The following is a 23,122-nucleotide window of genomic DNA, read 5'->3' on the forward strand; positions in this document are numbered from 1 at the left end:
TGTTCTAATTCTGTCAGTTTTTTGATGCAAAAAGTGATCCTAATTCTTTTTGCATAGAAATCTTTGTTTATATTGTGGGCCTGTAATTCTTAGGATTAACTCCCAGGTATGATAATTATATTTATTGTAATCATAAATTACAATATAATACATAATTATAAATAATTTTTAAAAAATAATGAAATTTTAGACAACAATGTAATTTAAAATAAAATATAAAATTAAAAATGTACTTTATTTATTGCTGTAAAACACATTTAAAAGCAGATTACATTGTAATCTGCTTTTGAATTTCCCGCCCGGCCAAACCCTCGAATACATTACCCCTCGCATCACCCGGAAGATGTCACATCCTCCCGGGTGATGCGAGTGGGGATGTTCCTCCCGCCTCACCCAGACACTGCTGCTCTGCATCTCCAGGGAGATGCAAAGCACAATGCAGACCTTCTGCATTGTGCATCGCATCTTCCAGGAGATGCGAGCAGCAATAGCAAATTCCAGGGTGGTGCCAGCGGGCATCACCCCCAGAATTTACTATTGCTGCTCGCATCTGCAGTTAGATGTAAAACACAATGCAGAAGTCCTGCATTGTGCTTTGCATCTCACTACTGATGCAAGCAGCAGTGTGGCCGGAACCCGGGTGGTATTTAAAAGCAGATTACTCGGTAATCTGGGTTTAAATTTCCCGCCCGGCCACGCCCCCCGAGAGACCAGCGCCCTGGTATCACAGCGGGACCATCAGATCGCCGCTGGAGCACGGGGCAAAGGTGGGGGGGGCATCTAAAGTTACCCCGAGTATGACTCGGGATTACCGCTTTTTGCTTGTAAAATCACACTCGGGATTACTGCTAGGGGGGGTTAAAGCAAAGAAGTGGAATATTCTTGAATAGCCAAGTCAGTCACCAGATCTGAACCCAATTGAGCATCCATTTCACTTGTTGAAGACTAAACTTTGGAAAGGCCCACAAACCAACAGCAACTGAAAGGCACTACAGTAAAGGCCTGACAGAACAGAGCAAATTAAAAGGAGGAAACCCAGCATCTGGGTATGTCCATGAGTTCAACACTACAGGCTATCATTTCCAGCAAAGGGTTTTCAACCAAGTATTAGAAATGATCATTTTATTTTCAGCTTTTAAATTTGTCCAATTACTTTTGAGCCCCCGAAATGAAGTGATTGTGTTAAAAAAGGCTTTAGTTCCTCACTTTTTATTGCAATCTTTTTGTTCAACCCACTGAATTAAAGCTGAAAGTTTGCAGTTCAACTGCATCTGAGTGGTTTGATTTAAAATTAATTGTGGTAATGTACAGGGCCTTAATTAGAAAAAAGTTGTCTCTGTCCGAAATATCTCTCTCTCTTTAAACATTTCATTCACTCAATATCAACTATGTAAAACACAATTTTCATAAATACACCATTTAACAGAAAACTTGCTTTTTTTTTTTTTTTTTTTAGACTTTTTAATTACTTACATCTCTAAATTTCCAAATGATATTTTCAGGAATAGGACTACCATCTTTAGGACAATGAACCATACCAATATGTGTCTGATGTTCAGGGACTTCTGCACATAGTTCAGTTACCGAATTGAAGCGAATCTCTTGGTTTGTAGTATATTCAAAAAACTGAAAACAAAATACCACTTAAGTTAAGTTTATATATATATATATATATATATATATATATATATATATATATATATATATATATATATATATATATATATATATATATATATATATATATATATATATAAATAAATATATACCTATATATAAATTTCAAATTTTAAAGCAGTCATATTATCATATTTTTAATATTATATAAAAGGGTGTCCATAAAACACCTTATAAAAACAACATGTGCCCTGCCTAATACACGTTTTTAACACTGTATGTGTCCTCCTCTAGCCATGGATACCACTCCGCTTCTGCACTTAAGGACATTCAGCATAATTTATTCTCCTTGCAAGCCCAGGGTATCCAATACCCAATAATATTACACAGGTCAACAGAAATTTGTTTCGATAATCATCAGAAACCATAGCAAACTTTTCTAAATCAGTTTTTCGAGCAGATTTCAGAACAGATTTTTCCCTAACATGTACAGTTCCTGAGCTATGAGTACTATTATAGTTAACATGTACGTGCATGTATTTTGTACTAAAATGTAAGTACCATTGAAGTGAATGTTAATACATCTTCAGTGTAAAGTAAAATAGGCCCACTGTGGTAAAGATCTACTGAACAGTGTCAGTATGGGAACCATTGTTTCTCAAAAAATGCTTAGAGTAGGATTTTCTTGTGTACTCTTTGGAATGTCACAGTAGAGCATCCAGCAATAGTCAGCCATCAAACTTTCATTCCAGAAACCTTGGTAGTGGTGCTCCAATAACAATGTCCTGGTGAAAACGTTTACCTTGTTTGTCACTCACCATACCAAGATGTTCCGGGAAGAATTCTAGATGTGACTGCAAGAAATGTATGTTTAATGACATGCGACAATTCAGTTTCTGGTATGTATCAAGCACATTCTGAACTGCTTCCTTGAATGCAGGAGACTTATGGTTGCCAAGGAAATTTTTTTACACAGCCACTTGAATGCATTCCAAGCTTAAAGCTCAGCTGCTGAGAAAGGTTGTTTGAAAACATCATCCTGCAAAACAGACTTGATCTGTGGCCCTAAAAAAATCCCTTGCTTCATTTTTGCAGTGCTCATGTTTGGGAACTTTTCAACAAGGTACTGAAAACCCATGGAGTTTGATTTACCCATGGCCCTGACAAGGTTCTTCATCAAGCCTAACTTGATACAGAAAGGTGGCAGAAATATTTTATGCAGATCAACCAGAGGCAGAAACTTGACACTTGTTCCGGGCTTATAGGTATCTCCTGGTAGCCATTCCTGCTGGACATATTGTTCTCCTGTAGACCGGCTGTCCCACAGGCATAGGAAACAGCAATATTTTGTGAATCCTCCTTGCATTCCCATCAGCAAGCAAATGACCTTTGGATCCCCACAGATGTTCCACTGGTGTATTTTATACTGGATTGCTTCAAGTAGTATTTTCATGTTGCAATGGGCAACTGGTAATTTTGGTTTGGAATTACCATTATGCAGTAAGACTGCTTTCAAGCTGCTTTTAGAGGAATCAATGAAGATACGCCATTCAGATGGAACATGCTCTTGTGACAAACTGGTAAAAAGTGCATTTATATCAAGACAGCAGCACAGTGAGCCATCACTAGCGAAGACCGTTGACAAGTTATCATCACCTTCTACAGAAGCAAGTCCATCATGTGGCGGTACCGGAACTGGCAATAAACCATGGGGAACAGACCTAATTGCAGAATCGAGGCTGGGATATACAATTTTGTGCTTAGTTTTACGCTTTTTAGTGCATTTTTTAATGCACTTTTGTTGACGCGGCAAAAAAAGAAGTCGATTAGATGGTCTTGCGGTTCTCTCCACACCATCAGGATTGCAAATGGCATTGATGCTTTAAAAGATTTAGCCAGTCACACAGTCCATTGGAACAACTGGTACAGATGACATGTGGAACCCAAGATTTATCCTGGTCACCAAGTGGAAAGCCGAAAAATAATTTTTATATCTTTTAAAGTTCTGTGGAATTTGGGGACATTGTGCTTTCGTCGTGTATGAACCACACATGTAACAAACTGTCTGGATCATTAAGGCAATTTCTAGGCATGACGACAAATGAAATCAAATCACAGTTAGTGCGGTCTCTAGCATTAAAAAAATAAAACTGTTGTTAAATGTTGTAAAATGTTAAAGCTATTTATAAGGAATTTCACACAATATATATTTAGCTGCATCACAAAAACTAGACGTGCTAGAGAAAAACTGAACACCGATTTGAAATCCAAATCAAAAATACTAAAAAGCCCACATAAAATTATATCTGATGAAAATGACATGTTGACCTGTGTTATGCCAATCTGGGTATAAGAATAATGTACAGACTGTCTTTGCATCAATGAGGCCTGCCCACTTCTGATGCAGAAAGAAAATGGTACATACTTGCATCTTTGAGTGTATTCTCACCTCTACAGTAATGTAATGTCTGTGCTTCCTACTTCCACTCATTTGCTTATGCTGGTCTTGCATCTTCTTGCTTCAACTATTGGAGTCTTTCTAATGATGCCGGGAAGGTGATGGGGCAATACTGTAATGCTTGGGGAAATACTGTAATGCTTGTGTGCTGCAGTTTGTGTACAAATTAGAAGACAGGTAAAGATGCTTTGGGAAGAAAACAATTCCAAGACATCCTGATATTTTCTTCTAATTTAGTTCCAATGTCTTCCTCAAATTTTGTAATGCTAGTTTCTGAATTAAAACACAGTGGAAAATTGTTTGGTTTAACCATTTACCATTTTGTTGTATAGCAACCAATAGTTGCAAATTTGGTGGAAACTGGTCCAAGGCCCCAGGCTGTGGAATAAGGGAGAAAAACTCATCCAGACAGGACCTTGAGTGCTAGGGGTTAACTGTGCTGGGAGAGGTAAAGTGTGTGTACCAAAGTTGATGTGAATGCTCATGTGTAGTAACATGCTAGCAGGGTTTCCAGTTAAAGCGGACCTATCACCACAATTTTTACTTTATATAGAAGGGTAGATAATATAAACATAATAATAGTGTTACTTTATATATAAAAAAAAGGTAAAGCCCCTCCTCTTCTGTCTTTGCCCCTTGGTAAAGACTGAATGGGAGAGCAGAAAAAGCAGCCCAGGCCTCCAGGGATTTGTGAGGTACGTATCCCAGGAGGCTTGGGCTGCTCCTTCTACACATGCCTAACATCAGCGATTTTCTGTCATTGAAGGGAAAAAAAAAAAAAGATGCCAATCTCACGCATGCACAGCAAGATTGGCACTTTCTTTTTTACAAATATAGCGGCATACTTCCTTCTTCTGCCTACATCACCCGATCTCGCACTGCACAAGCACGAGATTGGGTGACGTAGGAAGAAGACCGAAGAAGATGTCCAGGACAAAGCATGAAACCAGGAAGCCGTAGAACTGAATAGAAGACCACACCGAAAATCGATGGATCTGCAAAAGTAAAATGAAGTGTTTTTTTTTTTATTTTCATTTAAGTTTCACTAAGAAGACTCAAGGACCACAGCAAAAAGCACCCATGTGGTGGAAGCTACAAAACACAAGTTTGGGACTATATTGTTAATGCTATTTGCCAGTTTGGACTTTAAATTTGCTGTCTGAAGCTTATGTTTTTCTTTTTACCATAGTGGTGATGAAAACTATTGGCAACTATTCTCATTTTCTGTTAAATTATTTTTCTTTAACAAAATCAGTACCTTTATCTATCCAGGAATTTTTAATAAACAAGAACAATTTTTATTATATTCGCTCATTCCTAAATATGATGTATGTGTGTACTGTATGTGTTACTAATAGTGCACAATAAACCTGAAAATTACCAAATTACACAGTGCTGCATACCTGATTGCCACCTTGCCCGTGACATCCAAAAAGTGAGAGATGAGCCCCGACAGGATTATGATCTGGAGCATTATAATCTAGACACTCTGACAATATGCCCATACTCCGCACCTATGGAAACACAACATTTTGTTTCTTTTAATATTTTGAAGAAATAACCCATTAGCTAGTTGTAAGGGATAACTATTACCAGGAACAGTCGAAGTAATACAAAAGGAAGACATTGACCTTAAATTGTAAAAATGTTAAGGTGCCAATTACCAAAAAAATGCACGGTTTTTAATGTTTTGCCTGAACACAACATAACTAAGCCCCGAATAGTACCTACCGCTCCATGCCAGCCCAACCGATCCTCAGGCACATGCAGTTCTGGAAAAACATTTTTCAAGTACCAATCAAAACTCTTGCACTGAAGTCTCTCTCTAAGTAGTTTACGTTCAGAAATATCCCCATATTTTTCCTGTAGTAAAAATAAAAACAAAGAAACCAAGGGTTTTAAAAAATCGTAATGAATCCTAATTTAAAAAAAAAAAACAAAAAAACAAACCACATATTTTGCTTTTACAGAGTAATTATTATTTTGTTTATATACCATTTTGTCTTTTTTTCTCATTTAGGTTCTACTACAAAGAATATAAGTTACCATTACTGTGTTCCAAGCCCTAAAGATAAAGACTTTTAAAGCAGAACTATAGAATCTATAGAAGGGCTGTCCAAATTCAGAGCTTGAGAGCCAAGATATGTTTTATAATCAGTCAAAAAAGAAATGTTTATATAAAATTACCAACCTGTGTATAGTACACGAGGACTAGAGCTGGACAATCCTGAACTATAGGGTAAATTTAAAAATGGGAGAAGAGAAAATAGAGCCAAATATCAAAAGAGAATGGAACCAACATGGACAAATAAGTTGATTTTTTCCCCCTCATGAAAAAAAAAAAAAACAACTGACTAAAAGTAACTAAAAGTGGACAAAAGTACCGTATTTTTCGGACTATAAGACGCTCCGGCCTATAAGACGCACCCAATTTTAAAGGAGAAAAACCTAGAAAAAAAAGATTCTGAACAAAATACTAAAAAATCACTCTGTGTCAATGTATCCCCTTCTAATCACTCTGACACAGAGTGATCAGAAGGGGATACATTGACACAGAGTGATTAGAAGGGGATACATTGACACAATGTATCCCCTTCTGATCACCCTGTGCCAAAAAATCATACTCACCCGATCCCGCGATGCTGTGGGCTTCTTCTTCTCCTCGCTCTCCTCCTGGCTGCAGCGCGTGTCCCCTCCTCCTCTGAGCGAGGAGAAGCCGACACGCATACCCCAGCGATCCCATAAGCAGGCTGATCCAGCCTGCTTACCGGATCGCGAGGGCACGTGTGCCGGCTTCTCCTCGCTCAGAGGAGGAGGAGGGGACACGCGCTGCAGCCGGGAGGAGAGCCAGGAGAAGCCGGCACCCGTGCCCTCGCGATCCCGTAAGCAGGCTGATCCAGCCTGCTTATGAGATCGCGGGGGCACGGGTGTCGGCTTCTCCTGGCTCTCCTCCTGGCTGCAGCGCGTCTCCTCCTCTGAGAGAGGAGAAGCCGACATGCATACCCCAGCGATCCCATAAGCAGGCTGATCCAGCCTGCTTATGAGATCGCGGGGGCACGGGTGTCGGCTTCTCCTGGCTCTCCTCCTGGCTGCAGCGCGTGTCTCCTCCTCTGAGAGAGGAGAAGCCGACATGCATACCCCAGCGATCCCATAAGCAGGCTGATCCAGCCTGCTTACCGGATCGCGAGGGCACGTGTGCCGGCTTCTCCTCGCTCAGAGGAGGAGGAGACACGCGCTGCAGCCGGGAGGAGAGCCAGGAGAAGAAGAAGCCCACAGCATCGCGGGATCGGGTGAGTATGATTTTTTTTAATTACCGGTATATTTAACATGTATTCGGTGTATAAGACGCACCCACTTTTCCCCCCCAGTTTTGGGGAAGAAAAAGTGCGTCTTATAGTCCGAAAAATACGGTAACTGACATTATTATAGTTTATTCTGTATTTAACAAAAATCATACTTTGTTTTAGGGTTTGATTCAGTCAAGTATTTCAAATAACACACATGAAAATGGCATGGTCCAAAATGATGGGTCCCTTATCCCTCAACAGCACCTATCAACAGGCTTATTCTTCCTGAGCAAACTGCTCTAAAGTTGCTAGGTCTGGAAAATATTTTCTTCAGACTGCATGTATTTGTTCACTCTATGGATGTTTAAATGTTTAAGATTTAAATAAAGTAAAGCATAAGTTTTTTCCTTCAGACATTCTCAGGTGCTTTCATTAGCATGTTGTTGGTCATTATCTAACCCGTGCGAGGTGCAGCACAGCTACCTCATAAAACAAAATTGAGCCTCCAGCATGTTTGACAATAGGTATGTTTTTTTGTTTTGCTTTCAACAAGGACATTCTCCTGGGTTTCTTCCAAAAAGTCACAAAGTGATGGATGGAAAGATCAGACAATGATGACTTTGACCTTGTTCATCTTCTATATTTTTTGGACATTGTCCTTGATTTTTGTCTATTCTCAAGGTCAATTTTCACCTTGCAGCCACATCAAGGGACCTTAAACATTTTGAAACAGTTGTCACAAGACATCGGTCTTTATTACAGTTTGTCTTTAACATGCTTGTGTATAATTTTCTCTCTCATCTACTCATACAACTATCTTTGCTCTCTTTGCTGTGCCATTTTTAGTGTGGGACACACAATACCAAAACAACTACTGTTAGTACTTTTTATCATTTAAACATGCTGAATTGTCAACTGTACAATTGGAGATGTGTGGTACTATTTTACTAAAACAATTAGACAAAGGGTATATTAATAAATATATAAACAAAATAATAATGTTAAAAAAATTGTTGATGCTTTTATTAGTGCTACAGAAACCTAAGGGCAGCACCAAGACCACTGCTGTATGGTACGGCACCAACCGAATTTTCAAACACTGCTTATTTATCCCTAGTAATTTTTTGATGTCACCATGTGGATTGCAATGTTTAAACCTTACCTATAGTCCACTCCTTATAAGTACCCTCAAACCCCACTCTCCTCCCCCGTGTACTGTTCTTTAGTACTTTATTTGTTATTTAGACAGTGTACTGTATAATTTTGCTTCTTAGTTCCTGGCACATCATTACAGGGGCTGCAAAGGATTTGTCCTCTAGAAACTAGAAAGATGGGTCCTAAATCCCTGCTGCCCCCACAGCTCAGACCAGTCACGTGGTTTATCTCCAGTGTCATACACGTTTCTGGTTCATGGTTCTCATACTCTAAAGGCATGTTGTACATTATAATGTGCAAGCAATGGTTTATCTGTGCCATTTTCTGAAATCAGCACTATCCTCTTTACTGTGTTTGCACTGAGCTCAAGACAAACCGAAATATGTTTAAATATGTGTTTCACTAATTGTTTTCATAACTACCATACTGACAGCACTATAAATCACAAACCTTGGCTGCACGTTTGTGTTGTGTCTGTGCAGAGGTTGTATACAGAACCCACTAGGATATGTCCACATAAAGATGAAACATAATGACTAAAGCTACGTACACATCTTCAATAATTGTCATTTAAAACGAACAATCAACGATTAATAAAGATATCTGAACAATCGTATAGTGCCGATTATGTACATGCAGATAACGATACAATTGTTCAAAGATAATGTACACATGCTAGATGCGATTGTTTGAATGATACAGGAAGTGACGTGTGCCAGAGGAAGTGATTTACAGGAAGTAAGGGTCTGAAATTTGTTATAAAAAGAACTTGTGTACAAAAGATCGGTCTTACGAGCGATCATTCGGCACACTGCTCCTTTGTCTCTCTGTGCAATATGTCTTTACGACTCCTCTCAAGCAAGAAGAAAGCAGCTTTTGCTGTGATATCTGCTAAGTAAACATGAAGATGATGTGAAAGTTGTGAAGCACCAGGTTTGGTGTAAAGATTGGTTGTTGGACCGAGACAACATTTCGCATGAGAATCTGCTACAGGAACTGCGCCTGAAATTCCCAGATGACTACAAAAATTACCTTCGGATGTCAGATGTGTGTTTCCAGAAATTACTTTCCGCAGGGGGACCTTTTCTGCAGAAACAAGATACCTTCATGAGAAAGTCCATACCAGCTGAGCAGAGGTTGATCGCCACACTAAGATACCTCGCAACGGGAAGATCTCTGCAGGACATGAAGTTCTCCACTGGGATCTCACCGGAAGCAATGGGTCAGATCATTCCAGAGATGTGTGCATCAATTATCAACAGCTTGAAAGATGAGTACATTAAGGTAGGTGCCCCATACAATCATTAAAAAAAAATTACACTTTCACTTCATAAAAAAAGATAACATTTAATTTACCAAAGTGCAAAGTACAAATAACAATAAATAACAATTTTACAATGTTAACAATAATATAAATGAAATAAAAAGTTGTGACACACTCGTTATATTTCTGTATATTGGTGGCCTTCATTCACAAAACTATAGTTATTTGATCGAACTGAAGATATTCTTTTTTTTTTTTCCAACGCAGGTGTTGTTTCCAAGAAAAAAAATGACGGCTGAGATGTTTGCCCTGCAAAAAAGCTTGCAGAAACTGTCCAAGGCACTGAGGCATGCACCAAGGGACCTGGAGGCTCTCAAAAAGGACATGCAGCAAGTCCAGTAGAAACTTTTTTTTTCTATTTATTCTTTTTTATGGTTTTATATGGTTAATAATAAAAAACCGTGTCATTTATTAATACTTGTAAGGACTGGATGGAGAACTGCACTGGAAACTGCCCAAATTATGCGCACACACACACACACATATTATATTCACACACACACACACACACACACACACACACACACACACACACACACACACTTATTTAAAAGCAAAAATGTCCCCATTTTATGAGGTTATAAGTTCTATAAGTTATACATATACACACACACACATATTATATTCACACACACACACACACACACACACACACACACACACACACACACACACACACACACAGTGAAGCACCCTGCAATGAACGTTCGTTCATCGCGCATGCTCAGAACATTCACGATCACTGAACGACCGTACAGACAATAGATAGCGAATAATCGTCACGCAAGCAGATCTGCTGGAACGATCGATCGTTTCCAGCGACTTTCCTCGCTCGTCGGTGTTGTTGGTCAGTTGTTGTGCACCTTTTTTGTTAACGATTATCAGACGAACGGTCATTATTCGTTCGTTTTCAACGATAATTATTGCAAGTATGTATGCAGCTTAAGAGGACAACATTGATTGGCAGAAGTGGGCTGGATAATCATGTTAGTCCATGACAGTAATTGAGGTGGACTTGGGGCACATTATTGTTTCTAATAATGGTTATGTGGAAAATAATACTAAAAAAACTTATTGCTTTCAACACAGAAAAGAACTGTTTATATATGTAAAAAATGAAAGGTAGAAAATTCTCTTTCCCTAGTGGATCTCAGATCAGTGCCTTGGGTGGACCACTCCCTTCTACAACCAATCACTCCTTTACCCGGCCTTACTTCTGACCTTCTACATATCTGGGAAACTCATCTATACGGGTAAACTCTCTACACGCCCTGGCCCCATGACTCAATTATTTGATAACCCGGCATTCCCCTCCCCCCCCCCCCCCCCCCCCCCCCCCAATGGGCAAATTAAAGTTTCTGGCCTGGAACGCCTCGCGCGACTGTCAACTATGAAGTATACCGCATAATAGAAAGGTTCCCCCCTTGCCATCCCTCACTATATTCCGACACCCCTGTTTACACCAGATACTGGGAAAGGGATTTAAGTAACGCAACATCAGAGGACGATTGGGAGAAATCCTTTTCTCACTCAAACTTGCTCTGACATGCAAAGCACAGGAGACTAACTTAAGATCCTGTCCAGATCGTACTATTGCCCTGTAGACTTGCATTGTATTTCTCCCTCTGCGTCTGATAGGTGCTGGCACTGCCTTTCCCAGAGGGTTTCAATGATCCATATATCATAGGAATGCCCAGTGATTTTCCGTTTCTGGGAAACAATAATTCAATTGTTTAATGATTGTATGGGGTCTGATGTACTTAATATTCCCAAGGTGACCATTTTGTCTATAGTCCCAGGGTCCAATAAATCCACCAAAAAGGATGAGCTTCATCACTTCCTCACAGCCGCTAGGGCCCTTATTCTGAGACGACCCCTTCTACAAAGGGCTGGGTCTCGGAGCTAGAGAAAATTTGACATATAGTATTAATGGTGGCAGAGGATGATGATCAATATGAGCAGTTTAAATTAACCCGTGCTGCTTGGAACTGGTTTAAGGAGTCCCCCCAAATTCAGACATATCTGAGGATATAAAACCGGGTCCTCATTTACGGAGCCAAAGGCTACCATTTCTGTATTCCCTACCTCCTGTTTCCCCTGCCCTTTCCCCCCCCCCCATGTCTCCTGAGCCAACATGTTGGTTTAGTTTATCTCAGGTTTTAGGTACACCAAGAACACACTGAATATGGTGTTACAATGATGTGTACAGGCAGCTAATAAGTTACTGAGGTCAGGTTCTTTCAGAGCTATAAATTTGTATGAGTAATGCTGTCCAATTATTATTATTACACCTTTGAATTGTCTTTCTTATTACTATGTATCTGTATTGTAAATGTTTGTTTTTCTGTAATCTTTGTTTTGTTTGAAAAACCAACAAAAAGGATTGACACAAAAATGAAAGGTAATGCGGGAGTTCAGTTTTAAGCTTTTATAATATACCAATTCAAGAACACTAAAGAAATACCTACGTAGGTCTGCCAAACTCAAAGTGATCTTTTCTGTTGTCTTATGAAAAAATATATTTGTGCTTGTGCCAACAACTTAGGTAACATACAAACTTACATAGTTAGCCAAGTTAAAATACCAGTTGTTAATCTTTTGCCAACATCTTAGGTAGCAAATAGTTTGCCAAATTAAAACTAGGCAATTGTTCATCCACTTCAACTAATAGAGAAATAAACAGAAGTTGGGAAATACAAATATGACCCAGAGGGATGCCTCAAACAAAATGAGCTTTAAAACACAGTCAAATATTTCCAGATTCCATAAGGTAATTACATGGTATAATATATTACCTTAGGCCCCACACCAAGTCACCTGGGAACTCAACAGTTCCCAGGTATAATTCACATGTGAAAAATGCATGGGATAATAGATCATTCTGGGCTGTGTTTTTCCTTAAACTTTCTTAGTTTGAAAAAAAAAAAATCTCAACATTCATACTCAGGTTTCAGATTTTTATGATGTGCCAAAGTAATGATTATGGTAATTGTCCCGCCTATTGTGTAAAACTTTTCCTACTTCTAGGAGGAAAACCATCTTGCATTATTTGAAAATAAAAATTGACAGCATAAATGAGTCAAATTTCAAAGCTCAACTCAGCATGTAAAATTCGGAAGAACCTTTACTGCTGAAAGCAATAATGTCAGATCAAATTTTAACAATTAGCTCCACAGTTTCAGCATGGCAGTAAGTCAGATTTTCTTTTTTAAAATACAGTGAAATCCATTTTCATATCCTTTTTCCTTTTTAGGATTTCAAAAGTGAACCAAGATGGATTTCATTCTTTCTCTGTTATAAGGTAAAACATGGCTGTGTAGAAGTTCAGAGAGGTGTTCAACTATTCTTAAATACTCTAGAATGCATAATTTTAGGTTGCAGTTTGCTTAAGAAATAGTTCTTTCATAAAATAGTCTTTTAGAGTGAACGGCGAGTTCCAGGGATTGATCACGTGGTCACAGGTCTTGTTTACAGTTTTTCTGTCTTAACGTGGGCTGTCAAGTGATCTACAGTCATTTATTTATTTACTTTTTGTGCTTTTTACTGTACACAGATGAACCTCACCAACGTATATCGAAGGCTTTGCACATTATCAAGCTGCATAATAAACATATGAACTTTGTATTCTCTTAAAATGTCTCTTACTGAATGTAGGATGCAGAATAAACCCAACAAAAGGGTAAACATAGCAGTGATATCTAGTTATTTTCAAGGGAATTTCAGAGTCATTATTAGATATGTTTGTCATATTCTGGTAAAATAGAATGGGAAAGGGACTGCACATGCATGTGGACGCTTCTTTTGGCTCCCTGTCCCACTACTCATACTGGAACTAATCACTCCACTATTCGGCTAGATCAGAGGTAGGCCGTATACGGCCTAGCCAGTATTCCAGTCCTGGCTAACGCCCCCTAGTTATTAATTGTTGCATCCGACCTAATTGAATTGTCGCGTTATCGCGAGTTCCCACGATATCATTGAGTTCTTGCACAGTAACCCCTATTACTATGCCTAAAGAGCAGAAGCAAAGTGCAGCTATCAGTCTCTGGAAAGTTGACCTCAAGCATCCCGTCGTCAACCCCGAATGGACAGGCGAATTATTCTTCGTCCAACCCAGCAAAAAATCCGTGTTTAGTGTGCAACGACACCAACAGCACTTTTAAGCAGTCGAATCTCAAGGGGCATTTTGGATGCCAAGCACGCGCACACGTACAGAGACTACACCGCGGATGAGTGGAAGACTGAGGCTGCTCGCTTGCAGTCATGGTTGTAAAAAAACCTTTTCTTGGACATCTTGTTTCTTCTGGCCTAGTGTGCCTTCCTGAAATGGCCTGGTAGTCCAAAAAGTTTGCCGACCCCTGGGCTAGATCTTGGGTCGCCACTCACAATGGGGCGACTGGAAGCACAGGGGCACCTTCCAGTCTTGTTAAATCAGAGCGTTCTTTTCTAAATCGGGAGTTCTACAGGAGGATTCTGAGGGCTTCACCATGCTCCCTGCACAGCATGCCTCCTGAATTACAACTCTTCCTTTCAGCAGTGGCTCGCTCCAGCAGTGGCTCGCCCCAGGCTGCAGGAAATATGAGAAAGCAGCTGCAGCACACAGGCTCTTCCAGGGAGAGCATTCCTGACCTCCCAGAAAAGGGTGACCAGTGGGGACACAAGCACATTATCAGTAACTTCTCGGCTGAGAGCTTGATCATCCAGTGTTAGTGAGGAGGATGAGCCTGTTCCTCTCACCAAACAGGATTTAATGGCGTGCTTTGGCAAATTGGAACACAGTTAAAGAAATCGCTACCCTCCGGAGAGAAATCTCCATCAGAATGGAGGATTTTGAAAAGACAACAGCAAGATCTCCAAGCCCAGGTAAATCAACATACTGAGACTTTAAATTCTCATTCTTTGCTTTTACAACAGCTGCTGATGCACCAGTAGTCACGAGTGGGGAGTGGGATGGGGACCCATGCCATTGCATAGTGTTTCTTTCCCACTTAGGCCTCTCAGCTTATCCGAGTTTCGACATAGATTGGTGCCCTAATTTCCCCAAGAGACCCCGCCCCTCTTCCCTTTTCAATCCCTGCCCCCGGTACATACCATCCCTCTTCTAACCACCCTTCTGTCCCCTTCTGGACCTCACCCCCAAAACGCATACAAAAACATTTATACTCTGTGGCAACCTCTGTAATAACTCATGGGTCGCTTTTAATGTCAAGGGACTGAATGTACCTGGAAAATGACCAGCCTTACTTGGTGAATTGGCCAAGCTCTGGGTCCAGGTGGCGCTACTGAGGAAACTCACTTTAAGCAAGCTAAAATTCTCAAACTTTCTAGTAAGAAATATCTGATTGGCTATCATTGTGGGTCATTAGATCTTGATTTCTGGTTCTGTGCCCTAGCACTTTATTGACTTATAAAGATTCAGTGGGCAGAAGGGGATGCTGGAGGAACAAATGGTGACATTTGCAACTATATATGCACCCTAATTGCATCAAAAGAGCTTTTTGCAGGATATGCTTAAGAAATTTGGAGAATTTACAGAGGGCTTGTTGGTATATGGGGGAGACTAACTTTGCCCCTGATCCTGATATGGATACATCTGATGTGGCGGTGCAATCCCACGCTGGACCTTCAGATCAGTTGAAAAACTGCATGCAACAACATCAATTAGTGGATGTCTGGCAGATTGTGAACCCCACTGGGAGAGATTATACATTTTACTCCCACCCGCACCGGATGTATTCTAAAATTAATCACTTTTGGCTTAAACACGCAGATCTTGCACAAGTTCTGGAATGTACTATAGGGAACATTGCATTTTCGGATCAGGCCTTGGTCCTGCTCACATTGACCACAGGTTATGTCTCCCCTATGTCCTGGCATGGGAAGCGGAGTGAGTCCCTTCTCTCTGACCCGGTGGTGGTTGCCGATTTGACCTCTCAAATGAAACAATATTTTGAAATGAATGTGGTGCCAGAGTGTTCTCCAACCATGGTTTGGGAGGCACATAAAGCAGTTATGAGGTGGTTGCTTATAAAACATGGTGCCAGAATTAAAAGAGAAAAACAGGCGGAGATCTCGTCCACTTCTAAACGTCTACAGGAGTTTGAGGTGGTGCACACACGTACAATAAGCAAACAGGTGGCAGCAGAATTGACCCTACTACGGCAAAAACTAGCCTCACTGTGTCTGGGTAAAGCTAAAGCGGCCCCTAATAAATGTTGTAGGTCCTACTAGGAGTATGATGATAAATGTGGAAGGCTGCGGACAAGGGCACTGTGAGAATTCCGAGCACGCACGAATGTTCCTTTCCTGTCCACTAGTACAGGAGATAAGGTCCACCAGGTGAAGGAGATTGCTGCAAAATTCAGAGATTATTACGCATCCCTGTAAAATCTTTGACAATCTCACCTGAATGCAGAAGCATGCAACTCTAACCTGGTGATGACACAGCGACATTTAGAGGGGTTAGAAATGGCTAGATTATCCTAACCTGCTATGTTGGATCTGGAATCTCCAATCACTGTTGAGGAGTTGCAAGCAGCTATAAAACAAACCACAACCGACAAAGCTCCGGGCCCGGATAACTTTTCACTCCGTTATTGCAAGGTGTTTGCAGAAGGCCTGGCGCCACATTTTGAAGCCACTTTCAACTCACTAACTGGGGAAGGACCACTACCAAACACACCTTTCGGGCAATAATTTATGCTTATTCCCAAAGCGGATAAAGACCCCTAAGTGTGTAGTAGCTACAGGCCTATCTCACTTTTAAACCAGGATCTATCTAAAGTTATTCACCAAGATTTTAGCCAATAGATTTCAAAAGCATATCTATAACCTCATACATTTTGATCAGGTGGGGTTTATGCTGTATGCACAGGTAGACCTTCCATGCTGCTCTGTACTGATGCTAGCCACACTTAGGTCATGGATGTGGGAGACAAAATGATGAAATGGATCAAGGCCATATATTTTTCCCCCTTTGTCTTCGGTGAGAGTAAATGGCGAAGCGTCAGCATCCTTCAATATTACCAATAGCACCAGACAGGGTTGCCCCTTGTCTCTCCTCATTTTTACTCTCTCTCTGGAGCCATTACTTACAGCAATACGCTCAAACTATGATATACAGGGACAGCTATTAGGTGGTCGCAAGCATAAGGTCGCAGCCTATGCAGATGAGCTAATATTTGTCACTAACCCAGCAACATCTCTCCCAAATTTCATTTGGACAATCCAGGAGTATGGTACTGTGTCTAATTTAAAATTAATTATTCCAAGTCAGCGGCCTTCAACGTCTCTTTGCCCCAGGCTTTTTGCACCCAACTTATACCCTCCGTCTCCTTATAAATAGGACAAAAAGGCAATTAGGTATTTGGGGACTCTGCTCCCAGCGCATTTATCACAGCTCTTTACATTAAACTTTTCTCCATTACTTACCATCATCACAAAAGATCTTGAAAGATGGTCCTCTTTGACTCCTTTCATGGTTCGGCTGCATACAGGGTAAATATCTTACTCAGGATCTATTACCTCCTTCAAGCATTGCCAATTTTTATACCTACCTCCTTTTTTAGATCCCTGCATTCCAAAATATTCCAGTTAATTCGGGGCAAAAAAGGCACCTGTCCCAGCAGGTGTCTGCTGTTCCTGATCAAAGGGGTGGGGGGTTGGGAGTTCCCAACCTATCATTGTACTACATGGCGGACCATATGGTCTGGATCCTAGCTTGATTCAGACCTCCCGGGAATAAACAGTGGATTTGAGTTGAACAATCATTTACTTCAATTCCTCTTACTAGAGTCCCATGGCTGTTGAAGCTACCTCAGCCTGCCTTAGGAGCCCACCCTCTAATCTCTGCCACGTGGAAGGCATGTCAGAAACCCCTGTTTAGACTCAAAATGTCTCCCTGGCCCTCACCTGATACCGATTATAGGAAATCTGTCTTTTCCCCCGGGCCTACAAAATAGGAGGTTTTATGGGTTGCAAGAACAGAGGGTTCAGTGGGCGGGGCATTTTTTTTCATCAGGGTCAATGGGTGACAAGATGATTGATGGCCGAGATGTGGAGATGTGGATAGCCGACACTGCCAGGTACAAATTAGATTTCTGGAGATCATTACAACTCCTACATTTTCACAAGTTCCTCCCTACATACCTCCAAGCATAGGAGGTGGAACTTGGGTATTCTATGGAGGCCAATCAGAAGGGGATATTACTTACCCTGGTACATAAGTCCTCTATCAGCAGTAGATATCGTATCGCTTCTTCCCTGAGGTCACTGACAGATGCTGGTAAAGGGTAATATGCTACACATTTTCTGGGCATGCCCACTACTACGCCCCTTTGGGTACAAGTGAGGACCCTTATTCAGAGAGTCACAAACCCCAAAATACTGGCTCCACAAAGCGAACAACATTATGATGATGGAAGACTTTACGACTAGTTTACTGGGTACCCAAGATAAATTTAATGCTATGTGGGTTTGCTGGACCTAATATAGGAAAACACTGGACCCTTTCCGCCTAAATGTTAATGCAATTTCCAGATTCTGTTATGTATTTCCATACAGGCCGACAGTTCCTTTTCCCAAATTACCAATTGACTAAGTTATATTATTGATTTGATGCTGTATGTTACTTAACCGCAGATTTCCAATGGACTATGCAGAATGTGCTCTGTACTGTTTTTGTATGTCATGAATATCCTTCTTTTATCTGTCCTGTTAATGGTATTATGTTTGTTTATTTTTTGATAAATAAAGAATGTTTAAAAAAAAAATAGAATAGGAAAGTTGTAGATTTTCTCAAAAATATTCAATGGTAAATCTCATAGCTGTGGATCCACCAGGACGGTCGTTCGGACGATGCCGACTGTACACACTCCAGATTTTCGCCCGATATCTGGCCGATGCTGATTATCGGGCGAGAAAAATCTGATGTGTGTACGCAGCTTTAGTTCTATTTGGCAGGTGTCACATGGCTGAATGCTCTCCTCTCCGTTTTCTTTTTATACTTTTATCTTTTTCCTTTTTCTCCTTATCTTGCCCTTGGTATGCTAGGAAAATTACTCCATTTTGATTTGTCCTTAAACATTTTTGAAGTAGTACTTCCACAGACATGGACTTGGTATTTTATATGCTTCAGTATTAGTTTTATTACCTGGACTTTTAAATGCATAGTTCTCCCCAGCAGTTTTTACATGGGCAATGTGCCAAGCACTGTGACTGCACCCACTCTCGTCAGCAGCTCTAATCTACCGAATGTATTGTGCCCAGCTGCCATCTGTACAGAAGTTTAGTGCTTCTGATGACAATTGGGCAGGGGGAGCAGTTGCCAGTGGTCAGCATTAACGAGATCAGGACACTGGCAGTCCTGCCCCTATCCGCTAGCACAAGCTGAGTGTTCTATAGAATTAAAAAAAAAAAAAAATGCCTGCGATATCTACATACCCACTTTGTTCAGTTCTACATCATCATCAATGCTGCATCACTTTTGAATATTTATAAAAAAAAAAAAGTTTTTCACCAAGGGGAAAAAGATGCCGATCACCCAAATCACAGTGTGAGATCAGGTGCTGTAGCAAAAAGAAGGAAGAAGAAGAGCGAATATGCTGGCACCCGTCCCTTCCTTTGCGTCGAGACAAAGAAGGATTCAAGGACAGTATACGACCGGATCGAGGAAAGGTCTAGTCCGATCACAGGATTAAAGGAAAATGTTTTCTTTTTTTTTTTCTTTTTTTGGTTTGGTTCCACTTAAAGCAATTTAAGAAAATGGGTCTGCAACTAGGTGCACACATACCTTTCTGGCAGGTGGGTTTCTGTTATAAAAATGTTCCTTATAACGATCCATCCACACCTCAGCAGCACGAGCTGTGTTCTGTAGAAAGTTTGGCCTTGCATAAGGAGCTTTCTTGGGAAAGACATGTCCGACATGGGAACACGGATGAATTTCTAACGTGCCACCACACTGCCATACCTGTCATAAATAGAAGATGGAAATTCAGATCCCAAAGCATTTTGTAATTGTGTTTTATTTCATATGAATATCTTTATTCATAACAATTAGTTTGCCTTTGTGTATTCCAAAAGTCAATTCCTCTGCTCACCTAGCCATCCTTATGTTACCCGGAAAAGTGAGGCATGCAGAGTAGAGTACTTTGAGTACTACCTGCCCCACCATAATTGCATGGTTCAAATTATGAAAAGAAAAACACTAGACATAAAAAATAACTCAAAATTTCACTAGTATAATTTTAAATCAATACTAATAATACCAAATTACGCAATACGGGTAAATACATACATAAAGGTTCATACATAGTTTGTTTATTTTTTTTTTTGATGTTCTGAAGAAAAAAAAAAATATCATAGATGGGTCTGCCATTACAGTGCATATCGCGGTCAGTGCTCAGATACTCTATGTATAAACTCCTGCTGTCATTCTCAAATTGGGGTAATAATGAGAAGTAATGCAGGGTATGGCAACATTTCAAATTCTGTTGCTTAATACTGCATAACCACAGAGCAACCCTGAGGTGTCTAGTAGCTGAGAGCAGTATCAATGTCACTAGAACTATGAAAGCAAAGCTGATGTTCTTTTGCTTACATGTAAAAATTACATTCCTGAACTCTTGTCTCGAAAGAAAGCGAGACAGAGTTCTGCCTTCAGTTTTCTCTAAAGTAATATATACTTTCAACTGATCAATATCAACACATTTTCCAAATCTGCAGTTGTGTTGCCTATTTTCAATCAAAACACATGTACTTATCTGCATTTGTACTTTGCTTTCAGTGTTTAACATCATGTGTTTGTGTTACAGTGGATAAAGTCGGCATGTTAATGAAATTAGATGTTTACTATGCAAGCTACCACGCAAGTACAGAAATGGTAATTTGTGTATATAGCGGACAGTTACTATGTACACAGCAAGTACACCACCCGATATAAACCATAGTAACCATTCACATACTTGCATTTTCAGGACTATATATTATTATACAGAGACAAAAAACTTGTTTGAAAAAAGACAAACGATTCTGAGGTACAAAATCATCTTTTATATAAAATACAAAATATTATAAATATGTATTTATCTATCGTTATACCAGAGCCGCCCTTCGTGACATCGGCACGGGTGTCACTTAGTGGGCGGCTCTGGCTCCATATACGGACAACCCTGCATTGAGCATGTCCAGGTATCCTTTGAAGTGATCTGCTAAGCATAAAGCCAATGGGACATGTGGCTCTTACCAGTATTTGAAACTTTTATCTTCAAGTAACTTAGTTTAAACATTTTATACTAATGTATCTAACTTCTCTACAGACACTTCAAGAGGTACGTTCTCTTTGTAAGGAAGTTTTTCTTTTCTCCCTTTTTATGAAGAAGAGTTGACACCAGTCTTACTATATACCTCATGCATGTATTTATTTAAACGTTTTCCACTGACTTCCAAGTTTTTTTTCGAATAATTTTTTTTTCCAATTGTAAACAGTTTGTTGCACCAAAATAATTTCTGATGAAGTTTATTGAATAAAACGCGTCAAGTTGGGGGTCTGATTATTAGATACGTTGTCTCACGAAGCTCAAGTCTTTCAAAAATAATTGACTGGCAGTAAGTGAAATATTTTAATGATATTGAGTTGTATACATGTTTGGTGAAAAACTTAATGGTTTATAATAAAAATGTGTATTGCTTAAAAAAGATTATTTTGTACCTTCTTTTTAAACAAAAAATGATTTTCTTGGTACTACATCCCAAAATGCACAATGTAGCAGCAAAAAAACAAAAAACAAAACAAAACAAAAAAAAACACAACAACATTTATTCTTCTGTATAATAATCTAACTTCACATGCCAGTTTTGTCTTCCAGCTGTAATTCAAACACAAACACATTGAAAGCACATCAAAACATATATGTACATGTACACTACATGTTTTGCAGGGTTTTAAAGCTTCTGAATGACCAATACCTTGTTTCTTTGTGTAACTCTCTGGGCAGCCCGCTTCTGTAATGTAACAGAGCAAAGGCTGACAGTGGAGGCATGCACACAGGTAAGCTGGGCACTAATCGCTCATTACTAGTAAAATGAAAAATAAAAAAAATGGCATACAGTTTCTGTGGTCACCAGATCAGACACACGAATGAGGTGGCAAAGAGGGTGGGCAAAGGCCAGCTAACAGTGAAAACATTTATTATTTCCAAAGCAAAAATGCCAGAGTTTTTTGGGCCTTCGGCTGCTTTGCAGTGGGTAAAAAACTTGTATACACTTAGATGGGAACACTGTTTCATGTGCCAGTTAACTTTATTTAGAGGAAAATACATATTTGCTGTTTTTTTTTTTAAATAACATTTTTATTGAAAAATGAACAAGCTTCACAAAGTACAACATATTTGGTGTGCAAAGAAAAATAAGTAAAATGAGAAACAGGTGGTCATCCACTGTACAACATTGTGTGGAAAAATCAAATAATTAAAAATTGCCAGTACATATGTTGTCAGTGAGCTATACAATTCACAAAAGCTGTTCATTTTCTTGTTTTATATTGTAGGGGTAGGAAAAAAAAAAAAAAAAAAAAAAAAAGAGCAGGATGTCTTGTCCCTATTTTTATAGATCTTTCCTCCTTAGCTACAGGTTAAATTCCTTTGTAGTATAATTGTTTGCCATGTGTCTCTTTTTATTGCTTGGGAGATTTACTATCTCTTTCTTTACATAATAGACATGGAAGGCAACACAATTTATTATTTTTTTTTTTTTTTTCTGAAGCAAGTAAAATAAAAAGGTCTGTCAGGCTTTTCTTGAGGTGTGTGTCCCAGTAGGAAGATTACACTCATTTGCTAAGTAGTCAACAAGACACAATAAAATCTCCAGAACAGTGAAGCAATAAAAGCCAGACTAAAGATATACCCTTTCCCATTTAAGCATAAAAAAGTCACTATAATAAAATATGTTACACAGTATAAAGTATACATATCAATTAACATTTATACTCACCCTAAATGAAAGTTCTAAGTTTTCTCCTCCCCAAACTTCCATCCCCATGTCATAAGTTCCAAGGTATTCAAAATATTTCTTACTTACTGCAAACAATCCACCAGCCATAGTTGGAGATCTAGAAGTATAATTTTAAAATTATGGTAGAAAAATATCACTCCCAGGCTTAGAAACAAGATTTTAAAGTTAACATTTTTAGACAAACTTATGCAAGGGGACTTTTTCATTTAGCTAACCCAGTTAAACAATTGGGTTGCATGTCTGAAGTACTCCCAGACTGTCCAAACCTACAGA

General features: G+C 39.6%; 1 protein-coding gene across 1 annotated transcript in view; it reads right to left on the reverse strand.

Annotated features, from left to right (window-relative positions):
- The window catches only part of GALNT4 (polypeptide N-acetylgalactosaminyltransferase 4), a 45,174-nt gene that overhangs the window by 6,061 nt on the left and 15,991 nt on the right, over positions 1-23,122 (reverse strand). The window contains exons 6-10 of the mRNA XM_072411932.1: positions 22,829-22,946; positions 19,632-19,808; positions 5,807-5,938; positions 5,479-5,589; positions 1,474-1,626 (exon numbers count right to left, since the gene is read on the reverse strand). Coding sequence (XP_072268033.1) covers positions 1,474-1,626; positions 5,479-5,589; positions 5,807-5,938; positions 19,632-19,808; positions 22,829-22,946 — 691 coding nt within the window. The remainder of the gene's footprint in view (positions 1-1,473; positions 1,627-5,478; positions 5,590-5,806; positions 5,939-19,631; positions 19,809-22,828; positions 22,947-23,122) is intronic.

This window comes from Pyxicephalus adspersus, chromosome 5 (assembly GCF_032062135.1).
Source record: "Pyxicephalus adspersus chromosome 5, UCB_Pads_2.0, whole genome shotgun sequence".
NCBI lineage: Eukaryota > Metazoa > Chordata > Amphibia > Anura > Pyxicephalidae > Pyxicephalus > Pyxicephalus adspersus.